The following is a 23373-nucleotide window of genomic DNA, read 5'->3' as shown; positions in this document are numbered from 1 at the left end:
ATAAAGCTGTCTTAAAGGTGTAACACCATATAGATGTAATCTAACTGATGGACTGGTTGACAGAACCAACAGACAAAGTTTAAACCTGGTTGCACATTTAAGACCCCTCAAGAATTGAGTCTAAAAAAAGATAGGTAATAGGCCTATTTCAAAGCAGGCATTTGATTTGTACAGAAGAAACAGCACAGTGTTGTTAATGTGATTAACAGACAACATGACAGTTCTGGTTCACAGTGAGATCCTGAGGACATGTAAACTATTAAACCTTGATAACTGTTAGCAATGCCAAAATATTTACATGGGCAGATAGGACATCTGATGTGAATCTTAAACACTTACTTTTCAATACACACAGGATAAGGCTTATACTGTATATGGCATAGGGAAATATTACTCTTCAGAACAGCAAGCAGACAAAGACTGCTTGGACTAGATATGAAAAGCAGCACATTATTTGGTTATTATGCAATTGTGTTGCTTGCAACTGGCTGAACAGATCCCCGGCAACAGGTAAAAAAACACAGGTCATCAATAAATACACTGATGGAAAGTAGGTTTTATATTTTATTCCAAAACTTTCAAAATAAGTTTCAAGTTCAAGAAAGTAGAATAAGCTTAGACACAATGCAAAGCATCATATACAGACGGATAAAATACATTTTATATATTGCAGACAAGCCATGGTGGGTCTTACATATTTACAGTATGTATGTAAACTTTTATGTACAATATTTTTTACATATACAAAAAGCCTTGTTTCTATTTTTCTTTGTATATATTTATATATATATTTATATATTTATATATAGAGATTTTTCATATACTCCCCACTAGCATTTGTACTACAATAATGAAAAAGAAAAACATTTACATATATGTCAATCCATTTTTTCTTTTTATATTACAAATGTATTTCCATAAAAATATATCTCTGTACAAAAAAAGTTTTATTCGTTATTCTCTTTTCTTAGAGACGGTTTCACCTTTTAAAGTTTCTCTCTGTACTTACACACAGTCTGCTGACGTCCATGTTAGTCGATTTCTTCACAGGTAACCCTTTTGGTGTACAGCAAGAGATCGACTCTGCATCTTTGTCTTTCACTGTGTTGTTTTGTTGAGGTGTTCGAGGGCCGTGTTTGTCTGGCTTAGGCGCTATGGGTTGTTATGAGCTCTAGTCTCATTCAGAGGCTAGTTGAGAGATCTACTGGACATGAAATATTGTCATGGAAAACAAAAAGGTAATGACCGTGGCATGAATATATAAAGACTGTGGTATTAAAAAGCAGCTCTGTAAATATTTTGCAAGATCGTACTATAGATAAATTGGACATTCTGTTTGTAATTCAAGGTTCACACATCGGCAAAGCATATATTTTCCATTACTGCGCACAGACAGAGGAGCAGTTGTGGGGTTACAAATATTGAACACAGTACAGATAAATAAATTTCGATGCACTCAGTGAAATGAAATACATTCAGTAGTTTTCAGTAATAACTGCACTCATCTGATCCCAAATGATGTCACAATTGGTCCCCTCTTATCTGCATTTATAGAATCAAATTCATCTTAGCTCCATAGCTTTTCAAAAATACATCTCAGTTCCCTCTCCAACATGCTTCAGTCCCGTAGACACACTGAAATGGGCTGAATAGTGAAAGCAAATTGGATGGAATAGGTCTGAAAAACACAGCAGTTAGTGTGGCTTTGTCGTATAGCCATCGATGTGCGGTGACAACGAACAATGGACGATTACAAACGACAGTTGATGCAGAATATGTCACACAGCATGGCTGATGGATAGCTTGGTTTTTCAGTACATGTTCACTGTGGCCTGTGCCAAAATCGGAGCGCTCTAACTGCATAAAGAAACGGGTCATTTTTTTGGCCTAACACTGACAGTGAGAAGATTCAGTGAACTCAGTGCCAAGTGAAAGAACATAGCTGTGATGTGTTTCATGTTAGAAGTGATGGTGAGCAGGAGAGAAGTCAGAGCTGTGTCTGACTGATAACGGAAATGAGCCAAGGATGAACCCAGTTTCTGTCTTAAAATAAGTAAAAGAGAACCAGGAAGTAGCCAGCTGCTATCAAGGCAGACTCTACCCTAAATCGTAAAGCACGGCTCTATCCAGAACTCAGTCATCCTCATTGTCATTTAACTGAACTGAACTTTCTTTGAGAACTTTCTGGACTAACCTAGTTTGACTAAAAAGGAGCATATTTCTATAGATGTATTGCCATTAAGTGAAAATTCTTAGTCCTGCATAAAAGTTTATGTTGATTAGGACATTTCGAAACAAATTTGGCTAATGATTGATAACTGTCTTTGGTTATTCAGGGTAACCTTTTAAACTCTCAAAAACACACAAACCCTCAAAGCAAGCACATAAAAACCCATGCCACTGATCCTTGCGCACTAAGATACAGTACAGTTGAGCTCATTTCTGATTCATAAGGGATAGTAATTGATGGTTTCTCTGACATGAACAAGCTCAGTTTTTCTCCTAAAATATTACAAACACAGAGAGCACAGCACCTCTTCGGTCGACGCATCTCTGAGTGTGTCTGGGTTATACATGCAGAGATTATTACAAAGACTTGACTGAAAACCAGACAAAAAAAAAAAAAACGACTCTAATTTTCTATCTGACACAAAAACCTTTCAATAACCCCCCCGTGCTTTGTAAAGAAATGATGGAGCCATCTCATCATATCAGGGGGTTGTACCAAGGCACTATCATGAATGTAAAGTGCTTATTGGAGACTGGTGGAGGTAAATAACATGGGGAAAAAAAGGTAAGAGTCTGGTCCTTTGAAACCATTTGATTTTCTTGAGACTGAGCCCTTGTTGGTTTAAACAATCATAGTTGTGTTAGCTTATGCTTCTGTGTAATGTTTGTCCAGTTTGACAGCCTATCACGAGTCTAATAGAATTTGTTCCATGCAGAGAGTGAGGGGCATCATGTCCTTTCCCACTAGCTAATCACATTAGTTTGTTTGATTCCCAACACAGCTTTAGGATGTGTTGTTTCATGTGCTAGATGTGTACATGGGAGAAATGAATGACGGGGGAAAGATCACATCAAGGTGACCTCAACAGAAACTAGAGGGAATGCAATGAAGGGGTAGAAGTATTTGAAGCGTTTCAAGAATAAGACAATGAACCGTGCAATGCAACAGCCGCACAAAAATATGAGATCTGAGTAACAATGTCTTCAAGCTAATGCGAGTGCAACTGCTCCTCTCCCGTGAAATCTCCAGGGTAATTCAATCGTTTCCTTTTCCATCAATTCACGACCTGAGTAGGCAAGGGGCAATATTCTATCTGTACTGTCGAGATAAGCGAGAGCTTTGTAAGTAATAAAATTGTAAAAAGCAATTACCGACCAACAGCGAAACTGATTGAAGGAACAATACAGTGATTGGTTTGAAAGGCCTGGATTTCTGAGAAAAATTATGTACTGTAGGTGTCATTAAAAATAAAAATAAAACCTGTTTGTTTGGAGGTTGAAATGACTGTGAAAGCCACAAAGCTGCATTTTATATTTAAAAATGACAACAAAAAACAAACATGTTAGTCAATTTTTTCCCTTTTCTTCTAACATGAAGGGAAACATGTGAAAGTTGCAAATCAAAAGAAGTTTGGGTATTTTTGGAGTCAAACAGTATTCAATTGACTATGTGTCCTGTCAGTGGTAATAGTAAGATGAATTCAGGATTCAATATGGGTTCCACAGTGAAGCAGGGCTAAATTAAACCAAATTGCATGTAATGGCTCAATTTGCTGCAGGGAAATCTGAGCACTATTCACCCCACTCAGCATCCACAGGATACAAAGGTATAGGGACAGAAAGTGGAAAATAGGTGGGAGCAGGGTGTTTGAAACGCAGTCTGTTTCCTCTTTGAATCGGCTACTCGTACACTTTGCACACACATACACACATCATGAGGTTCACAAAAGCGTTCACATTTTGAACTCTTCCTCGTCACCATGCCTGTCGTTCCACTACTGTCCTGTTGTTAAATCTGATGACTAGATCCCTCCTGTGTCGCCAATTCAAAACAACATTTTCTGTATATTTCTCCCCAGTTGCCATAGATTAGAGAAGTGTCAGCTTTAGAGGCATAAACACGTTTTTTTTTTTCTCCCCCCATATCATATTCATCATTTCCAATTTAATGCATGGGCGTAGTAATCAGTATGCCAGCAGCTCCCCTGCTGTCACAGCTCTGAGGAAGCCTTCTGCAACGTTTTCATGACGAGCGAAGAAGCAAAACAAAGCAACAACTACTCTCTTTTAAAAGAATGGAGCTGTCAGAAGTTAGCTTGGAGGAAAAGACCTGAATGTAATCCAGGGGGAGCAGTTCACTGACTCATCCATTCTTCAGACTCAAGCGCCTTCAGTTGGACATTTTGTGGGAGTTTAAACATGACCACACTTGTGATCTCTGTTTTCCTAGGGCCAAGTTCAGAGCACTCATACTGCGTCTTTATCTCAGAGGGGATACAGTCCGTACCACTTTCAAGCCATGGGAACGTTTATCCGGGGTTAAAAAAAAGAAAAACTCAAAGTTGAAGGTTTTGACATCAGACTTGCAGCCTTTCCAAAGAGAATGTGCCACTTTTTACTCCTTTGCTTGGTGCTACAGCTTGTTCTGAGTTTTGGTAATGAAGACAAATAAAAGACGTGGTCCAAAGGCTTTCCATGGAAATGTAATGCACTGCAGTTTCCGTCCCTCCTTTGAGACAGCCTGTGTTTTTTTTTTTTCCTCCTGTGGTGCCTCAGTGTGACAATGGTACCCAATGCCTACAGGAAGCATAACAGACTATTGACTCTTGGTTGTAATTAAATGCATCAGTCAGTCTGTCCCTGACACAACAATGGAGGGTGAATGAATCGCCATCAACAAAAAGAGGCAGTGGACAAAAGTTGGAGCTAGACACTACCTGGGATTTCATTTTCTTAGAGGATCTTTACATCGTCATTTGTTTGTTCTGGTCCAGAGCATTTAGATATTGTGATGAAACTAAAACCAATTCTCACTTTCTTCTTCAAAATAAAAGGTGGTTTGTTTGGTGAAATCTTTGGGGCCAAAACAGACAGCAGTTATTTTGCATGGATTGCAGATGCTGCCATTACAAACGTGTGCACAACCTACATGCAAGTACACTCTCTCTCTCTCTCTCTCTCTCTCTCTCTCACATAAGTTCGCTCAACACCTTCACTAAGTGCTTTTTTCAGCAGCCATAGCTACCTTTAAACCCATGCTCTGGACACAGCTGCCTCATCCAGCAGAGAGTCATCTCTGCATGAAAAAAATGCTCTAAAAGTAAATCGTAATGTTAAAATCTGTCTCCAATATGGCCTTCAAAAGTTACTGAATTTTTTATTCATTCTCAGCCAGAAGCTCAGGCCTCTGATGAAACCTTTCAAGCAGCCTCAGGAGCAGACGGTTTAGGAAAACAGGGTTCCCAATTACTCATCACATAAAGCACGCCATGTGAAGAGAAAAAAAACAGGGAAATATAAAAGTAAATGGAAAACAGTCCAGACTGTCTCTCTTTGACTCATAAAGGCCAACGCAGGGCTGCCTGCCTTACAGTTCACTTGCACAGAGATCACTGTTAGCTACTGGTCAATTTCTTGACTTAGAGTTGACCTATAAATTCCCTTTGGGTTTAGGCGGAGGGTGGTGAGAAAAGTCATCACAGCTTTGCTTCCAGCATCACTCCGGCCAGCTGCAGTGTCAGGTGAAATATTTCCCTTAAATATGGAAAATGATCAAGAAACCATGTGAAGTTATAAAAGCATGTTGGAGTTGGAATTAGATACAGTCATTGTCTTCACATGGTTCCATTTTTTTTCTTGCCTCCTGCAGGTAAGAGCCTTTCCACTGGAGATGTTTCTTGAATGTGTTTCAGTGAATAAAATAATCTTTGAAGGCTTCTGCTCAAGGAACAATGGACGTCCTCCGTAGGCAGGCGAAGAATGTGGTGCACTCCTCCTTCCCTTACTAAATCAAGGATGAATGCATGGCATGAAGGGGGTGAAAATGTTTGTAGGATAAGGGCAAGACAAGGTATGAAGGGCAGGGAAAAGAAGGAATGCAAAGAAAACAGACAGAAAAGTAAGGAAATCAAAAGATGATTAAGGGGAACAAAGAAGAAGTAATAATGAAAAGAATGGATATAATGATGAGGGGAATCACAAAGAAGAGAACACATAAGCATTAATGTAAAACCATCATCACTTTTACATGAATAAAAAATCATGTTCTAGCTTTTTTTTTTAAAGAAGTTTAAACAAACCAAACGGAAGTCAAGTATGAGCAACAGATCAAAGGAACCACAGAAGGAAAAAAAAAATCTAATCACAGCTTTTTTTATCCTCAGGAAAACTTTGAAACTGGATGCTGAATGTGCGTCTTGTTGCTTCAGCAGTTTTGACACCTTGGAAGTGTGATTAGCGCAAGCTAGCCACAAGCTTATAACTTCATCTACTTTCAGAGAAATGTGCATACAAGGATGCCTGTTACTTCAAGTGCTTTATGATTAGTCCATTTGACCTGGTTTTACGTGAGACTTACCTCAGGAGGAAGCGGTTGCTATACGGCTGTGCACACTGTGCTGACTGTGAACTCTGTCTCATTGGCCATGATGTCAGTGGGCTGGATGTTGCGGTCATACATAGGGTTCTCGAACGTAGCTCGTCCATTGGTGTTTTCATGGCCCACGTAACCATTGAAGGGGACTTTGGGTCTTCTTCTAAAATGAAAAAATCAACAACATAATAAACTATGAGTTCACTTACACTAGGATCTGATAATACAGTTTATCAACCTAAGGCAGACATACTTGTCATCTTTATAGTTGAAACGTTTTGCGATCAATCAATCATTTTACTGTAACTTGACCCGTGGATTAGAAACAGATGAGGATTTGGCTTTTGGCTTTGTGATGAAGGGAGAATCATATAAAGCAACACCCCACCATTTTTATGTGAAAGCTTAGTGTGCGAGACGATCTATCAAAGATGCCAACTCAGTCGCATGTTTCAGTGCCAGTTTTCTAGGCAGTGGAATCATTCTTATCTAGAAAGTGCAGATGTTGACATGGCCTGAAGTCCACATTCTAAATATCTAAATGTGTTGAATGCATCAAAATTATGTAAATGTATTCGTCAGGTGGAAGATAATTTATCTAAGTTGATTAAGAGAGATAACTTGCAGAGGTGAATTAAAGCTGTTTTAATGTTTATTATACATAATGACAATAATGAGAAGTGTAAAATATAGTATACAAATTGTGTGAACCTTACCTATGCTTGTAGAGGTACAGAGCGAAGCCTGCAATGATCATTGCTATAAAAGGCACTAGGATGGCTGCTGCCACTGAACTGCTGTTTGACGCAAAGTTGTAGCCGGGGTTGTCTTTGCTCGGATCTAAACTCTCTGCAGGAAAACAAAGAAGACAAGGAGATGTATTTATTTAAGCATCAAGAGTGCAACGTTACTTCAGCAGCAAACATTATAATCAAAGAAAAAGAAGGAGACTAATGAATTAAGAAAGTATCTAAATGATTGATTTCATCCTCTTCCAAGAATGTGTAATAATATAATACAAATAAAACAGGAAAAAGTGAAATCAAATGACTTGTTTGCTGAAGATATCTAAATAGATATCTAAATTAATTTTTATTGAATACTTAAAAAAAATAATTTACCCCCTGGGAACGTCACATTTCTTTATTCTTACAATGACTCTTAATGACTGACACTAAAGGCCAAAAGCTATGAAGTCAGATTTATTACATTATTTATGAAGGTGTGCGTCTCAAAAACGGCTCCAGTGGAGGAGCAACAGCGCACCTGTTTGCCACAGAATGCCAAAAATCCTCCAATAAAGGACGACTGACAAACAGAAAAGGAATTCAATTAGTTGGCCCTGTGGTGTTTGCCAATCAACCCCCTGCTGCATGAGCGCAAGCACAGAAACAAACACACCAACACATCCACACAGGTGAAATGCAGTCGCCGCTATGACACTGCTGAGCTCAGAACAAAACACAGAATCCTAAACAAATTGAGTAGGATTGGTTCCAAGACGTCAAGCCCACCTCCAAGGTGCGCATGCCTTTTTTCTCATAGACACTTAGACACACATACACATGAATGCCCTGGCACCAGCCCCAGTCCTCTGTATTAATAAAGAGCTGTTTGCTCAATCAGTGTGAGCTGAGGCAGGATGGAGAGGGGGGGGGGGGGGAGGGGAGAAGACTCTGCACCTGCTGTACAAGCATCTCGCTCATTACAGCAGATTTTCATATCCACTTTCACCATGTCCACAGAACCATCCCCGTGCATACATGTGCTTAATCTGTGTTAACACCTATTTCAAATCGGTCAGTTCCTCCTTCCTGCTCATATGTGATCTATTTTTATAACTACACTCCTGCTCTATAGTCTGTCTCACTGCCAGTATGAAAGCACATCCAATCTGGGCTCTGCTTTTAAAAATCGACTAAATTCATGTGAAACCTGTCATCAGAAACAGCATTAACGTTAACAAACAGTAAGAAGCAGTGTCTCTTGTGTTAACTGCTTTAAATGTGTTTGCATGGATTCAATTTTCTGAGATCTGTGTCACAAATGGAGTAAGAAATACATTAAAAAAAATCTTCTTAGAACATATATCACAGTTGTTTTTTTTTATTTTACAATCCCACTTGGTTAAGTTTCAACTTGGATCATCCTTTTTCACTGCATTGGAACAGTGGGTGGCAGCAGTAAACTAGCATTGTGACCAGCCAAGTCAGTTCCAGCATCAATTTAAAATGCACCAATTAAAAGGCACATCCACATCTGCAGAGAGAGTCCTACTGATTCTACCTCCTTCCTCTACGTGTGCTTTATTTAGTTCACACAGAAGAGTGGGGAGTGTTTTCAGTTGCAATGCATCAAACCATGGGGGAAAAAAGCCCCCCCCCCAAAAAAAAAAAACATATCCAACAAACACATCTGCTTGACTGCAGCAGCAATTCACCTCCATAGAGAGTGGATGTACAGATTTGCTGTATACAAAATGAAACAAAAATCCCAGTGAGGAGCATCACATGGTTTTGTATTTCTAGGTCAGAAACATGAAGCAGAATAGATGGATGGAACTGCAGCCTTTTGAGAAAGAAAATAAAAATAAAATAAACAACTCTTTGAAGTAGCAGTAGCAGCAGAGCCGAAGCTGCTGCAGGAAACAAAGAATGACACACAGCAGAGAAAGGAGGATATTACTGTATCAAAACAAAGAGATGTGAGTTTACTTGATATGGCAATGACACCACAGGCATCAACACACTACCCACAAACTCCCAGAGGAAAGACTTTGTGAAGCTGTGTTGTGTGTGCATGTGCTTGACTATAATTCATGTTTGTGAACTGCGTTTGCCTCTCTATAGGGTTCTCAAAGCCACATTTACTGAAATTGTTTCAGATTTGTCAAAGTAAATAAATGATAAATTCAACACAGCAAATGCATGCTTTGAAAGCACTTGCTGCTAAGCTTAAGGATGCCGCACACATTGTAAGTGATAGATTTGATTTTATGATAGAAATCAAGACACATAAAAAAAAGACTGTCATCCCCCAAGGGAACATATGCTCACACTGGTTTCTATAACCGAGTGGTCAGCTCACTTACCCAGTCTCTGGAGACCAAATTGGCCAAAGCCTTTTCCTCTGACAAATCCCTGGTACACAAAGGAGTTGGATGAAGCGATATAGGACACCTAGAGAGAGAGAGAGAGAGAGAGAGAGAGAGAGACAGAGAGAGAGACAGAGAGGAACGGAAGACAGACACTTTATGTGTCACATCTAGGCTTTACAAAGGAGCGTATCATCAAAGTGTCAGCAGCTGGTGCACGCGGAAAATGAAATATCATGTCAAAGGAGCTGAGAGGCACTCTTATAGCTGACATTTAATGTGACGTTTTTCTGCTCAAGAGGACAAACATCAACACGCTCTGACACGCCACAAACACACTCACACACTCACACACGCAAGCATGTTACACAAGGGGGAAAAACTCACTGCATGTACGAAAACACCAGTGTGCTGTTGGGCTTGTGAAACATGCACGCGAAACCACTATTCAGCAGCGCACACACTTACACTGTGACCTGCTTTTTTAATTATATCTTGAGTACGTGAGCATTAGAGGTGTCTGGGGTTCGGGGATAATGTGGGAGAGGAGTGGAGGGGGTCTGTCGAGTCCTGATTACCAGGCAATGATTTAACTGACATTTTAATTAAAGAGAAAACTCTGGGTGGGCCTTCCATCTCCCCAGAGTGACAAGGTTAGCGTGTATGTGTGCTGAAGCATATTTCACAATAAAAGGTGTGTGTGTCTGTGATGTAACACCTTTGCAGTTACAAAGAGGGGTTCACATATTGGATCTGACCCTGGACTTGTACTTACATGTCCATCTAAGGCCCAGTTATCTATTTTGAACTTGTTGACAAAGATCTCCACAGGGCCTCTGATCTGGTGGACCTGAAGCAGCAGCTGAGCTTCCTCCCTTTTATAAGTGCCTACAAGAAGAAGAAAAAAAAGAGCGGCTTACAGTTAGTTTTTGGAACAGAGTCTGCATTGCTTGAAAAAGGATAAAACATTCATAACATACATACAAATAATAAAAATTCTACCATGAACAAAAACATAAATATTTTGTTCATTTATTACACAATAAACACAACGCTTCACTCAGTATAAATTATATATATATATATATATATAAAATATATATTATATTATATATTATATGTTATATATATATAAAAATAATAATATAAGCACCAATGTGGACAATTTCACCCGACACTGCCAAAAAAAAAAACCCTGCATCTGGTTGGTGCGGATTTCCAACCCTGAAAGACATGTGTGTTTCTGCTTTTTGAATTGTCTGTTCTACTGCCTGTGCACCAACCAGCTAGTTTGAGTTCCACTCCGCTGTGGTCGATGAGTGTCCCGTTAACCCGGTTGCTGAAGGGTTCAAAGGCAGTGATGCTTAGCATAGCCGGCTGCTTCTTCCCCAGGTACTCATAGGATCCCCTCCAGAGAGAGTTCTTAGCAAAGACGCCACCTGGGACTGACAGAGACAAAGAGTGTGAACACAGGAGGCTAAGACAGCAGGGTTTAGTTTACTATACTGTGCTGGACTACTTTGCTTGTTAAATTATTCCCTCAAGCTGAACAGCAGGGGTTTTTTCACAAACAGGGGTGTGAGTAAGCAGTTGTAAGGCTATAACACAAAAAATGATTTTCTAAGATGATACAAACAGTTAGTATGATACCAGAGAACCATACGTGAATACAAATAAAAGTAATCCTAAATTCATCTTTTCAGGACAGATTATATGTATTTTACTCTCATACACTTCGCGTTTTACTTTCAACTTTAGTAGTATTTGATGATCTTTTGTGTTACTCATTTGTACTGTAATTTTTTTTAGAAATCTGGTATTAGATTTTCCTTCAGGATTGATAAAGTTTTATTTTATGCTCAGAGTTCTATTGAGAACCGTATTAGCAGTTAGCAATTGTAATTATAAATCACATTTCATCACAGGTAAGCTCAATGCTGTACATAGATGTTAAAGACATAGGAATACAATAATTAAAAATTGTTCCCAAAGTCATGAATAAGATACAGAAATCAAAATACACACACACACACACACGCACACACACACACACACACACACACACACACACACACACACACACAGAGTAACTGTTTGTATGCTTGGGAGAGTAGATAGGTTTTGAGTTTAGCTTTAAAAGTAGAGACAGTAGTGATGGACCCTCAGGTAAGCAGGTAGTTCGCTTTAGAGAAAAGGATCACAGTAACTAAAGGCCCCCTCTCTGGCCTTTGATCTAATTCTGGGTATGACTAAAAGACCTTCACTTGATGACCTGAGGGCCGGGGTTGGGTCATAGTAAGTGAGCAGGTCAGAAATACACTGGTAGCTGAACCATTGAGTGCTTTATGCACTAATAAAATGATTTTGAAGGTAATTCTGTATTGCAATGGGAGCCACTAGAGTGCTTTGAGGACGGGAGTGATATGACAAATGTCCTTGTATGCTTTTGGACTCTGTACAAGAATCATAGTTTTTAATAGAAAACAACTATGTATCTGAAATACATTTCAGTTAGAACATCTTAAAATATAAGAAGGGCCTGTCTTACCTGGTAATTTGGAGGGTGGCTCTTGCACTGTCCCCACTGGGCTCTTACCACTTGGGCGGTTATCAGCTGAAGAAAAAAAAAAAAAACACAATTTACAAGTTTGTCCTGTAAACAGGTGAGGTGCAAGCCTTAGGAGGTGATAATAAAAAATACAATTTCCTCCTTTAACACAACAGCTCCGAGGTAATTGCCATGAGAGGATATCACCATCAGCTCTTCATGTCTACCTCCACAACTCACAACCCCTGCAGTCGCCTGAGTGAGAGCTGCCAGCGACAGGACTTGACTCATGCATCAAAGAGCAGCTCAGTTGTCCCCCGTGGGGGCTACGGCTATGTCAGAGACACAGCCGCTCTGCTTCAGGGAGAACACTTTAATAATGCCTTACTGCTCACACGGGGCCTCAGGACCACGCCACAGTAGTAAACATACACCCACACAGGCAAACAGAGCAAGGAGGGCTTTACACAAAAATACAAACAAAGACAGGTATACTGATGGTAGTTTATGGGCACAGACATCACCTCGTATAAATGTATACAGACACAAGCAAACACATGCACACACACTCCCACAGCCCTGCACTATATTAGCTGCCAGTCTTTTGAGCCGCCCTTCCATCCCTGCACCCACAGGTGCTGTTAATATCCTGTTCTCTCTCTTTCCTTCACTCTTAATGACACAGCTGTTAAAATACCCATCACCCTCGATATTTTAGCAGCGGCTGGGCATGGAATACATCAAACGGATATCTCTCTTTAGTCATTCTTCTCTCGTTAACCCATTAGCATTCATCTATCCTAGATAATTGTGAGTCGATGACTCTATTTTTTCCCTGTATGTATTTAGACCAATGCTTGGGGGTGTCTTAATGGCAGTCTATTTGTCTGCAAGACCTTGTTAACACTGCCTCACCATTTATAAGAGGTACTTCTGCTAACCTAATCAATGAGAAGCATTGGCCTAATCAGGTTTTGCACGCTCGTTAATGTTTCCGAGCTTGTGTGTCTGCGTGTGTGATTCCATGCACTGTTATTGTGTGATGGATGGGCCATTCAAGCCTGGCATGTGCCTTAGAATAAGCAAGCGTTAACAGAACTGTTTATCAACATTAGCTGATTCCCCAATTTCCCAACCTGAGTCACCACTGAATCATGCACCATTACAAAGCCCAGTTGATTCAATAAACACTAGTAATGGAAACAGCACATTATTTATTTGAGTAGATTTTTCCTAAAGTGTTCTAAACATCTACGCACTTGCCTTGGAAAGTGGTTGGTCATGCGCTTACATCTGTAGTGTCTAACATTTTCTTAATGTCTATGTGTGTGTTTGTGCCTTTGCATTTTTTTTCACATGATGTATTTCCCTACATCCCATTATAGATGTAATGCAACCATATTTATACCTGCACAGAGAGGTTGTTTCCCAGTCCAGCTCCCATCAGACCTGCATGTCCTGTGCTCTGATCCTCCCGCCAAGTAGAAGCCAGGCTGACATGTATAGATCAGCGTGTAGCCAAGGGATGGCAGTTCAATGGCTCTCACATCAGACTGGGCTGGCAGCTCTGGTTGGCTGCAATGGTGGGCTGGACAAAGAGAGGAACAGAAAAGATTAAAGACACCAAAGAAGAAGCGGGTTGGAGGAGACACAGGTCAGATGGAGGAGATGAATCTGCAGAGGGAGCAGAGGAGAAAATTCTAAAGAAAAAATGTACCACCAAAAAGTTGAAAAGAATCAAGGAAGATCATATGTAGACAACAGTGTAGGCATCGTACTTTGAGGAATTGCAACATTTGCATTCACTTCTGAACCCTAGGTTATGTTTCCCACTTTACTATGCATATTCATACTTAAACATACCTTGCTATAGATATTTGTTCTTTAACACAAGAAGTCTGAGTACTTACCAATGCACTCAGGCTGAAAACCACTCCAAGTAAGGTTGGGGAGACAAGTGCGAGAAATCGAGCCCTGGAGTAAATAGCCCTTTCTGCAGCTGAAGAACACAGTGCTGCTGATCTGTCGGGACACACATACAAGAGCATGATGAGCACACACATCTGACATAACAGAAAGAATATTCAGAAGGGACAGTCTAATCATTTGCAATTGTTACACTCGATTGCTTAAATTCTTACTTGATAGCCTTGACTGTTGTTTTGATTTCCAAAGAGAGGAATGCCAGGGTCTCCACAAGTAGTGTGAGTGGGATCTGAAACACATACACATCCTTTATGTGATTTATACTCTTAAGTTGAAGCAAGCTCCACTTACATGTCACCAACAACAAAATGAATTATCACCTTGGAGACATTGTATGGAAATTACTTTTTCACAGATCTGGATTGTATTTCTGACTGTTGAATAACTATGTGCAGACAAACATACACACAAACAAACGCTTGTATGCACAGTACACATACAGTATGTGAGCCAGCATACAACAACCGAAACAAATCCCACAAAGTCTTTCATTGGTTATCTGAATCCACTCTCTATCCCCGCTGAGGGGAGATTATAACACAATGATACACCCTCTGGACTCACCAGTCCACACACCCTGTCAACCAGATGACAGACAGACAGACATTTAGTAAAAATGTGTTTCTTGTATTCTTCTTCTTATACCAACAACTGTTATTTTACAACTTAATTTTACATTCTAACTGCTGTTGCTCATGTTTTGCTCATATTGGCTTTGGTTTAAGACAAACAAGGAGCCTTCTTTAGATTTAATTCTATTTACGGCCAACAGCACAGATTAACCAGCTTCATTATATCCTAAGGTCCTACGACATGCCCAAACGTGGTGCAGTGGATCTCAAACTTCACAGTTTGGATTGGATTGGATCACATACTTTTGTCAGGATGGGATTGTTTTTCAGGTTGGCCAAATAGAAGTATATATAACTAAATTTCCATTAATAACAAAAGAAGCAGTAAGATAAACCTAAACGCCCCTTTTTATTTGGAAAGCGCTTTATAAAATCTGAGTACAACAGACAGTTGTATAAAATTCTGCATCATTTCAAGAACAGCATTTGAAATCAATTATCAGCGACATCAATTTTAAAAAACAAAACAATTCAATATTTCTTCTCAAACTAGCTGTAATCTACAAAAAATAATTATCACATGAACTTTTACAATGTTAAACAGGTAGCATACACACACCAATCATTTAACAGATGTGAGTGAACAGGCCGCTCCTACAGCGCTTGTTTTTGGATGGAACACAGTATGATTTATTTTTTTTAAGATTTACTTTTGGGCACTTTGTGCCTTAAAAGGAGAGACAGGACAGTGGATAGAGCTGGAAATCAGGGAAAGAGAGTGTGGGGAATGACATGCGGGAAAGGAGCCACAGGTGGGATACAAACCTGGGCCGCCCGCTTGGAGGACCACAGCCTCCATACCTGGGGCGCACGCTCTAACCAGTGCACCATCAGCGCCCCCGGAACACAGTATTTGATTTGGGTAAATTTACAGCGACAAAAACTACAACATGCTGTAACGTTACTAACATGAAGTTTCTGATTGATATTATACACAGCCACCAGCTGATACCTGCATTATTAATACAGACATGATGAGAACTAATGAAACAAAACAACCATACCAACGAAATATCAAGGCTTAATGACCCCATCATGTGTGAAAGACGATTTCCCTCCCCCCAAAAAAATAAGTTTGAAAAGGCTGACTTGTCTTCCCATTTGTACAGCAGACCTTCATGGTACCTGCTACTTAAACTGCTTTGTTCTCTTTGGGATTTGGCGGCTTTTAAAAATACATTTATTTCACATAATGCTGATAACTTTTCCATCAATCCGCAGATAACATGCAATTCGTACAACTAGGGGTGATCCAACTGTAATGAAATGTACTAAAATGTTCAAAACAGGCTAACAGATTAAATTTCACTGATCTTGGTTTGACCTTTCCCACATTCCAGACACTCGGGATTTTTAATCGTGCTAAAACAAAGTGGCTGATAAATTATTCACAGGTAAAGTAGTTCCAAGAGATTTTTTTGCTATAATAAATTGATGTACAGACTCTTATTGGATCTTTTGTTGGCATATGTGCATATTTTATAGCACTTTAAATACCACAGTAGACCTACAGTCTTAATCACAGGAAGGAGCAATACTAGTGATGACAAAAAGGAAAAACAAAAGTATAAAGTTTGATACTGGGGTTGATCTCATGAAAACTGTTAAGGGAGCAGTACTTACAAAAATGTTTGTCACTTTAACATAATTCATTTTTGTGTGTTTATGCACGGGTCAATGGTGCAGTATTTTGGGTGGTATGGTTGGGGAATCAGGAAGTTTCAAAACTTAGACAGGATAGATGGGATCTGATGTTACAAAGCACAGCTTGCCTGTTGATATTCTGGTAAAACAGGCAGTCTGCAGTCAGGCATTGCCAGACCTAAAGTTTCTCCATATTGTGTCCACAACGATTTGACTGAACCTGGGGCTACGCTTCAATAGGTGAAAAACAGATGTCCTGGGCTGCTTTAATTAATTAAAGAAATCAAATTGAAAAACAAAATCAATGAAGCTTGTTGGCTGGGTCAAATGGTTTTTGCATGCATTATTTGTTGAATGCAGAGAGTCAACAGGACTCACAAGAAAAACAATACTGAAGCAGAATGCAAACCAGCCAATACAAAGCTTAACTAAGACCATTTTTTGCCAAGAACCACCTTACCGCGACCTGTATGCCATTGCTTTGATTATTACATCAAGTACTGAAGTCAAACTGATTGAACGTTACTCTATACTGAGTAACAAACAGTTAGCTTACCAATGCAAGAGGGCTGTGTGCCACTCCAGGTGCCATCGTACTGACAATATCTTCTGGTAGAGCCCACCAGGATGAGGGGAGAGTAGCAGGAGAAGGACACAGAGGAGAGATAAGTGAATCCCCGATCCTCCCTCCTCCCCTGGGCTGGCATACCGGGGTCTCCACAGAACACCGCTGCACAGATAAGACAGACGGAGGAAAGAAAGAACCAGGGAAATTTGAGGTGACACACTAATGAAGTTGTGGTTTTGAAATGTCACACAAGGGGACATAGACACTGTACATGTGTGAAGGAAATGTCAGCAGAATGCCAATGACGTGTAATGTAATTAGTCATTCCAGTGTGGTGCCACTTACGGAAGCACTGGGGTTTCTCTCCGCTCCAGTTGCCGTTGCCCTGGCATGTTAACACAGTGGGAAGGGACAGCTGGTAACCTTGGTTACAAGAGTAGCTGATGCTAGAGCCCCAGGTGAAGTCTGTACCGACAACCTGTCCTTGAGGGATGGTAGGTGGTGGACCACACACGATCGCTACAAGGAGACAACAAGGCAGGAACTCATGGTCTATACATTTTGGTTTAAACGATAAGATAAGTTACATTTTTGGCTTAAAGTATTGCAGTGATGTAAGGTAACTACGTTTGTAACAACAACAGGTCCTCCATTATCACTTATTATTTTCCTCTACCATCATTTGGATCTAGCTTTAAATTGCTTTGGCATTCATGTTATCCTTAACAACTTTACCTTTGCAGTGAGGTTTGGTGCCATTCCAGGTGCGGTCCTTGGTGCAGATAAGAGTGGAGGCTCGGTCAGCATCCATGTTGAAACCAGGAGCACACTGGAAACTGACTGTGCAGTTGTAGTTGAAATCATTGCCCAGCCTCAGCCCATTAGCTGGTACTCCAGGGTCAGCACAGTTGATTACTGGAGTACGAAAAAAAGGATAAAAAGCACTATGAAAAAAAGGATAAAAAGCACTATGAAAAAAAGGATTAAAAAACACAACAAAAACTAATGTCTTATTTTATTCAACACACAGAGTTGAACCCAAGGACAGAGATGCAGAGGCTATTTGTTTGGGTAAAAGGAGAAGAAAAAAATCAAAGGAAAAGTTCATACAGTTCACATGTGCATCATCTCCAAGTCATGAGAGTCGATGTTTCAATTTGTTTTGTATTTAATTGTACTCTATAAGGCAGGCGATCAATGTCACATACTTGATGAAAGATGAAATTCAAGCAAGTAAAACAAACTTTTTAAAATTGTACAATCAACAAAGCCTCAGAGTAAATGAGCAGTTTACCTTGTAAAAACAACTTAACTGTCTGAAAAGCTACATAGTAGGTGTGCACCTTTGGTAAGAGGCAGGCGATTCATTAATAGAAAACCAGTTTTAGATGATGTATCAAACAGTAAATGTAAAAAAAAATCACTTTCTATGGAACTGACTCTTCAACAGCATCAATTGTTGTCTCTGAAGGAACTGTCCTTTGATTGTCTCCAGTTCAGAGCTTTGAACTACACAAAGACTAAACCTTGTGATAAATCTTGTACAGTAGCTCCCTAAAGCTCCACAATGGATGACATTTCTCCTTGATTATACTTGAAGTCCTGCGGGGGGGGGGGGGGGGGGGGGGGGGGGGGGGGGGGGGGGGGGCAGTGTGAGTGAGTAACAACAGAGGTAATTCCAGTGTGTGACTCAGCAGCTTCATAGCTCAACACTGCTGAAACGTGTGAGATGGGAAAAAAAAAAAAAAGGGCACAGAAAGACAAGTTGCGCTGTTCCAGTTGCCTTGGGACCAAAAAAAAAAAAAGAATTATTGAATTCATATGACCAACATTCCAGTGAAACTCCCACTAGGGCAAGGTAACAGGAAGTGTAGTGTCTCCCCCTTGACTGAGCAAGCACTTACATTTCCCACTGGGCTGTTAAGACTGTGCCGCCTGGCGCTACAATGTCTATCTAGGAATTTGTGTCATGAAAAAACAACCTAAAGAGCAGAGATGCAGTGACATAATTCCTCCTATTGCATACCATTGTTCTGTGATAGTCAAAGGCTAACAGTCTATTTTTCCTACAACATCATAAACATTGGATCATGATAATGTATGAAAATATAATGTCTGGGTTGGTGTACGTTTCAACTATATTGGGTATACACTACAAAAATCTCACTATTAGGTCCATTTAGCAGTAAGCCTTTAATAGAACGGGGAGAAAAATCATCAGGAGGGCTCCAATTCACACATTCATGGAATTATAAAGGTCTTTTAGCGACATTTGTTGTCAACATTTACCCTTTCACTACTATGGATTACATAGTCTTGGAACCCTTTTGGGGCTGCTTAGGGTTTTTATCCTCTCTATTCAAAAGAAACTCGTTCTCTTGGTGACCTCTATTTGCCAGGGTCTCTCAGCTGTGAAAAGCAGCTGTGTGGCTTTTGTGAGGCATCATGATAAAGGGATGTTTTTTTCAGTGGACCATGCCTTCTACAAATGTCCTTCTATACAGCCAGGGATCAGTCATGTATGAGAAGAAAAAAAAAAGTAAAATCTAGCATAACAATATATATGCATTACCTCCATGGACCCCTGTATTTTCTCCTATTCTATGAAATTTCTTGCATTATATAACTGTTAAATAAATGTTACTCTATAGAGCCTAGTTGTGTGTTGTGCTTTTGTCAATACTTTTTCCTAAGTTCTTAAATGTAAACTGATGTTCCAGTACAAATAAACACCACTGGCCTCTCCCTGTGAGAGACTTTAATTACCAGAGCACTCAGGCATGTTGCCTGTCCAGGTTCCGTTAACAGTGCAGTGTCGGGTGAGCAGTCCAGTGGAGTAGTAGCCCTCCCTGCAAGTGTAGGTAATGGATCTGGAAAATGTTAGGCCATCGTGGATCAAGATCTGGGCGTTCCTCGGGGTTCCCGGGTTTCCACAAGAGATCACTGAGAAACAAAGAGAGCACAGCAGACAAGGATTCAGTATTATTAATTTACAGACTGATCCACAGTCACCATGGGAGTACGTGTTGGATAGTAATGTGTGTCTAGGGTAGATCAGAGAGAAGAGTAATGGTCAAAGGGTTATGTTTCGACGAGCTAAGTGCAGATTCAGTCTGAATTAGAGTTTTTAAATTTAAATATATATTTTTTTAATTCTAAATGTCCAACTACCACCCTAAATGCCTGTAATGTTTCTCTTTTTTGTTTGGTCAATTTGGTGGTAAATACAAGTTTTTAAACTCATTATTTTCTTGAAAGTTGATCAGTTATAATCAACCACCCGACATAATTGTGGGGGATTGCATTTTGTGTTTTCCATGTATCATAGCAAGTATATTTTTCTGAAAATAAATCCTTACACCGACTGTAATACAATGTATTTATAAAATACAGTACGTCTATTCTGTAAAGTCAACTTAATGCTGTTTTCTTGTCTGTGTCATGCCTTCTGTTCTCCTTTTTGTGTCTGGTTTGTTGTTCCTTTACTTCTGGTTTTCATCCACCCACACAACTTCCCCACTCATCATCTTCTCCTACGTCCTACTTCATTAAGTTACTTTGATGGACATATCCTTTGCTCAGAAATCCCCTAGGTGTCTGCCGGCCGGCAGCACTGCTTCTGTTCATTACAGTCTCCAGCTTGCCCGGGGCCCTTAGAGCCCTGTGGGCTTCACCCTCCCCTAATGACCAGATGTGGCCTGGCCCTTGAAGTCTGTGCCAACAGAGAACAGGTGGGCAACCTCAGCTAGTGGGCATACCATACACCAGAAAGGGAATAAGACATCGTGAGGCAAGGTACAGAGGTGGTGTGTGTGAGTGCAGAGGGGGAGTTACGCATAAAAAAGCACAGTTGAACACAGCTTGAGAAACAGGATGGAAATTCTGCAAACAACACACTGTGTAAAAAAGATAAGAAGAAAAGGGTCGTGCGCTCATGGAGAGTAAGAAACCGGCAGGGGAAATACAGTGTAACTACAGACAGAACTTGCCAACTTGGTGGTGGATAAGTGCAGCTGAAAGTTTATGCCTGATTATTGTGATTCTAATGTTTCAGGGGGACAAGTAAAAACCTTTGAACAGAACTGAAAGCAGATCACGCACTTTCAAATGTAAGGTTAAAGCGCAGACAAAATGAATCAATTCTAATATATGAAATTACTAGCGTTACGTAAAACCCAATAACAACTGACGCTGATGTTAAACAGATGCAACAGACTACATCCATGTTGGTAATTTTATGGATATTATCAAAACTGTTCAAACTGAAGTGTTTTTAAAATATCACCACTTGAGATCATCTTTAGCAGGCTCATTCAATTTTACTTTTGCTGTGGCATGCAAGATGTTTGAAAGCACTCTGCACTCTGTTTTTTTTTTTTATTGTTTTTAATGTCTTAGTCTTGTCTCAGCATTAATAAGGAACAGTGGAGGGCCTTAAGACCTATATTGATTGGATGCACGGACTACTACACATTCAGGGAATCTGCTTTTTCAGGTGTTGGCAGCAGAAAGAATGAGTGCTGCAGAAGGCAAAAAATTGAAAGCCTTATGGAGTTGAATCAACAGATAATGTCACCCATTCTCTCTTGCTCATTCACTGTTAAACATATTTGCAAACACATGCAAATTGGTGATATTTCTTTCATTCAGTTTGTGAAGGCAGCAGCTAATTGCAAAATTAGTGACTGCTTCATCAGTATAAGCCACAATCTTTGTACTGAAGGAAAGCTTACTACGGCAATTCAGAGGGGGATTTGTTGAGATCAGTTTGCTTTGACAAGACATCAAAATTGAGAAATGATGAAAGATAAATTTCCATTAGCAAAAAGTGGTTATACTCTCTAAAACAGTCATTAAGGCTACTATTTGCTCAAATTGAAGGGGATTATTTGGTTCTTTAACACCGCTGCAAATACAATTCAAATCCAAGCTAAAACAAGTTTGTTAAACTAAAGGAGAGGCAGTGATTACAAAAACTTTGGAGGAGAGAAGGAAATAAAAACAATGCTTGGAAGAAAACAAGTTATCAACGTGAATATGGTCATAAACTCGTGTGTCATTTATGCTTAAGTGCATGAGAAGTTCAGTGAACAATTTCAAATTCAGTTACACAGCCATAACTCTCCAGCTGGCCTGTCATATTGTTACATGATGGTCTAATACTGTTTATTCATCATTGCTCCCGCAGAAGTCCATCAAACCATTCATCCATTCATTTCCCACCAGTTATTCTGATTCAGGCTGCAGTGCCGACAAAGTAATCAGTTATCAAAACATTATTTTCTCCAGTGATGTCCTTTAGCTCATCTTAAGGTATACCAACGGGTTTCCCAGGCCAGATGGGATTTCTTATCCCTCCATGGTCTTCTAGGTCTGCTCCAGGGTCTTCAGTTGGATGTGTCTAGAATACTTATACGATTCCTGAATTACCTCAACTGACTGCTTTCAATGCAGAAGAGCATTGCTCTTTCTTGATATCTCAGCCCCTTCACTTTGATCCCGAAGAGTTTTTCTGAAGTTCAGCTACTTCTTCAGCACACAGTGATGGAAGTCAACGTAATCTACCTATTGATCTTATCCAACCCTCAGCTCAGACCCCAACATTCATAAGTGGGGAAAATAAATCAAAAAATAGAACTGCTGACACCACATAGGGTTTAAGGAGTATAACACCTATAGTACAGTAAACATACTTGGCCTTATAGGCAGGAGAAATAACCTTTGTGCTGTCAACCAATGATCACTCTAATATCAGTGTAAAGAATAAGAGATGGGGAGACAAAACTACGTTGGTTCCTAAGAATCTCCTCTCTCATGCAAGCTTTTTAATCTTGCAATCTTTTAGAGAAGTGCAACCTTGTTATAAAAGATTATGTGTGAGCGTTCCCTCCAACCAGTCCACATAATTCAGATATAGAACATCTCACACAGTCGATGCATATATTCCTTACCATGACACTCAGGTTGGGTGCCGAGCCAGGTCCCATTGGAAAAGCAAGTTCGCTCGGCTGAACCCTTCAGCATATAACCAGGCTCACAGCTGAAGCGGACAACACTGTTGACTGTGAACTCTTCTCCCAGACGGATACCATGTACAGGAACACCTGGATCTCCACACAGTCCGACTGATTCACCTGGAAAAGAGATAATTACAAAAAAATTAACATCTGTGACAAAATGATACTCATTAATTGACATTATAAGCATGCATGAGAGTTGTATTCTCCACATGAAAGATGTTTTTACTCACTCCGACCACTGTCATCTGGCAGGAAACCAATTTCGACTAGCTTCCTTTTT

General features: G+C 40.0%; 1 protein-coding gene across 1 annotated transcript in view; it reads right to left on the bottom strand.

Annotated features, from left to right (window-relative positions):
* Positions 1 to 551: 551 nt before the first annotated feature.
* Positions 552 to 23373, bottom strand: part of csmd2 (CUB and Sushi multiple domains 2) — a 90884-nt gene continuing 68062 nt past the window's right edge. The window contains exons 37-51 of the mRNA XM_065948158.1: positions 23025 to 23207; positions 19840 to 20016; positions 17809 to 17988; positions 17419 to 17592; positions 17062 to 17235; positions 14385 to 14458; positions 14154 to 14265; positions 13652 to 13831; positions 12244 to 12309; positions 10979 to 11140; positions 10471 to 10583; positions 9693 to 9780; positions 7318 to 7450; positions 6587 to 6764; positions 552 to 6013 (exon numbers count right to left, since the gene is read on the bottom strand). Coding sequence (XP_065804230.1) covers positions 6605 to 6764; positions 7318 to 7450; positions 9693 to 9780; positions 10471 to 10583; positions 10979 to 11140; positions 12244 to 12309; positions 13652 to 13831; positions 14154 to 14265; positions 14385 to 14458; positions 17062 to 17235; positions 17419 to 17592; positions 17809 to 17988; positions 19840 to 20016; positions 23025 to 23207 — 1976 coding nt within the window. The 3' untranslated portion in view covers positions 552 to 6013; positions 6587 to 6604. The remainder of the gene's footprint in view (positions 6014 to 6586; positions 6765 to 7317; positions 7451 to 9692; positions 9781 to 10470; positions 10584 to 10978; positions 11141 to 12243; positions 12310 to 13651; positions 13832 to 14153; positions 14266 to 14384; positions 14459 to 17061; positions 17236 to 17418; positions 17593 to 17808; positions 17989 to 19839; positions 20017 to 23024; positions 23208 to 23373) is intronic.

The sequence above is a fragment of the Labrus bergylta genome, chromosome 19, assembly GCF_963930695.1.
Source record: "Labrus bergylta chromosome 19, fLabBer1.1, whole genome shotgun sequence".
Taxonomy (NCBI): Eukaryota; Metazoa; Chordata; class Actinopteri; order Labriformes; family Labridae; genus Labrus; species Labrus bergylta.
The sequence above is the reverse complement of the archived record's forward strand: the minus strand, read 5'-3'. Positions and strand labels throughout refer to the sequence as shown.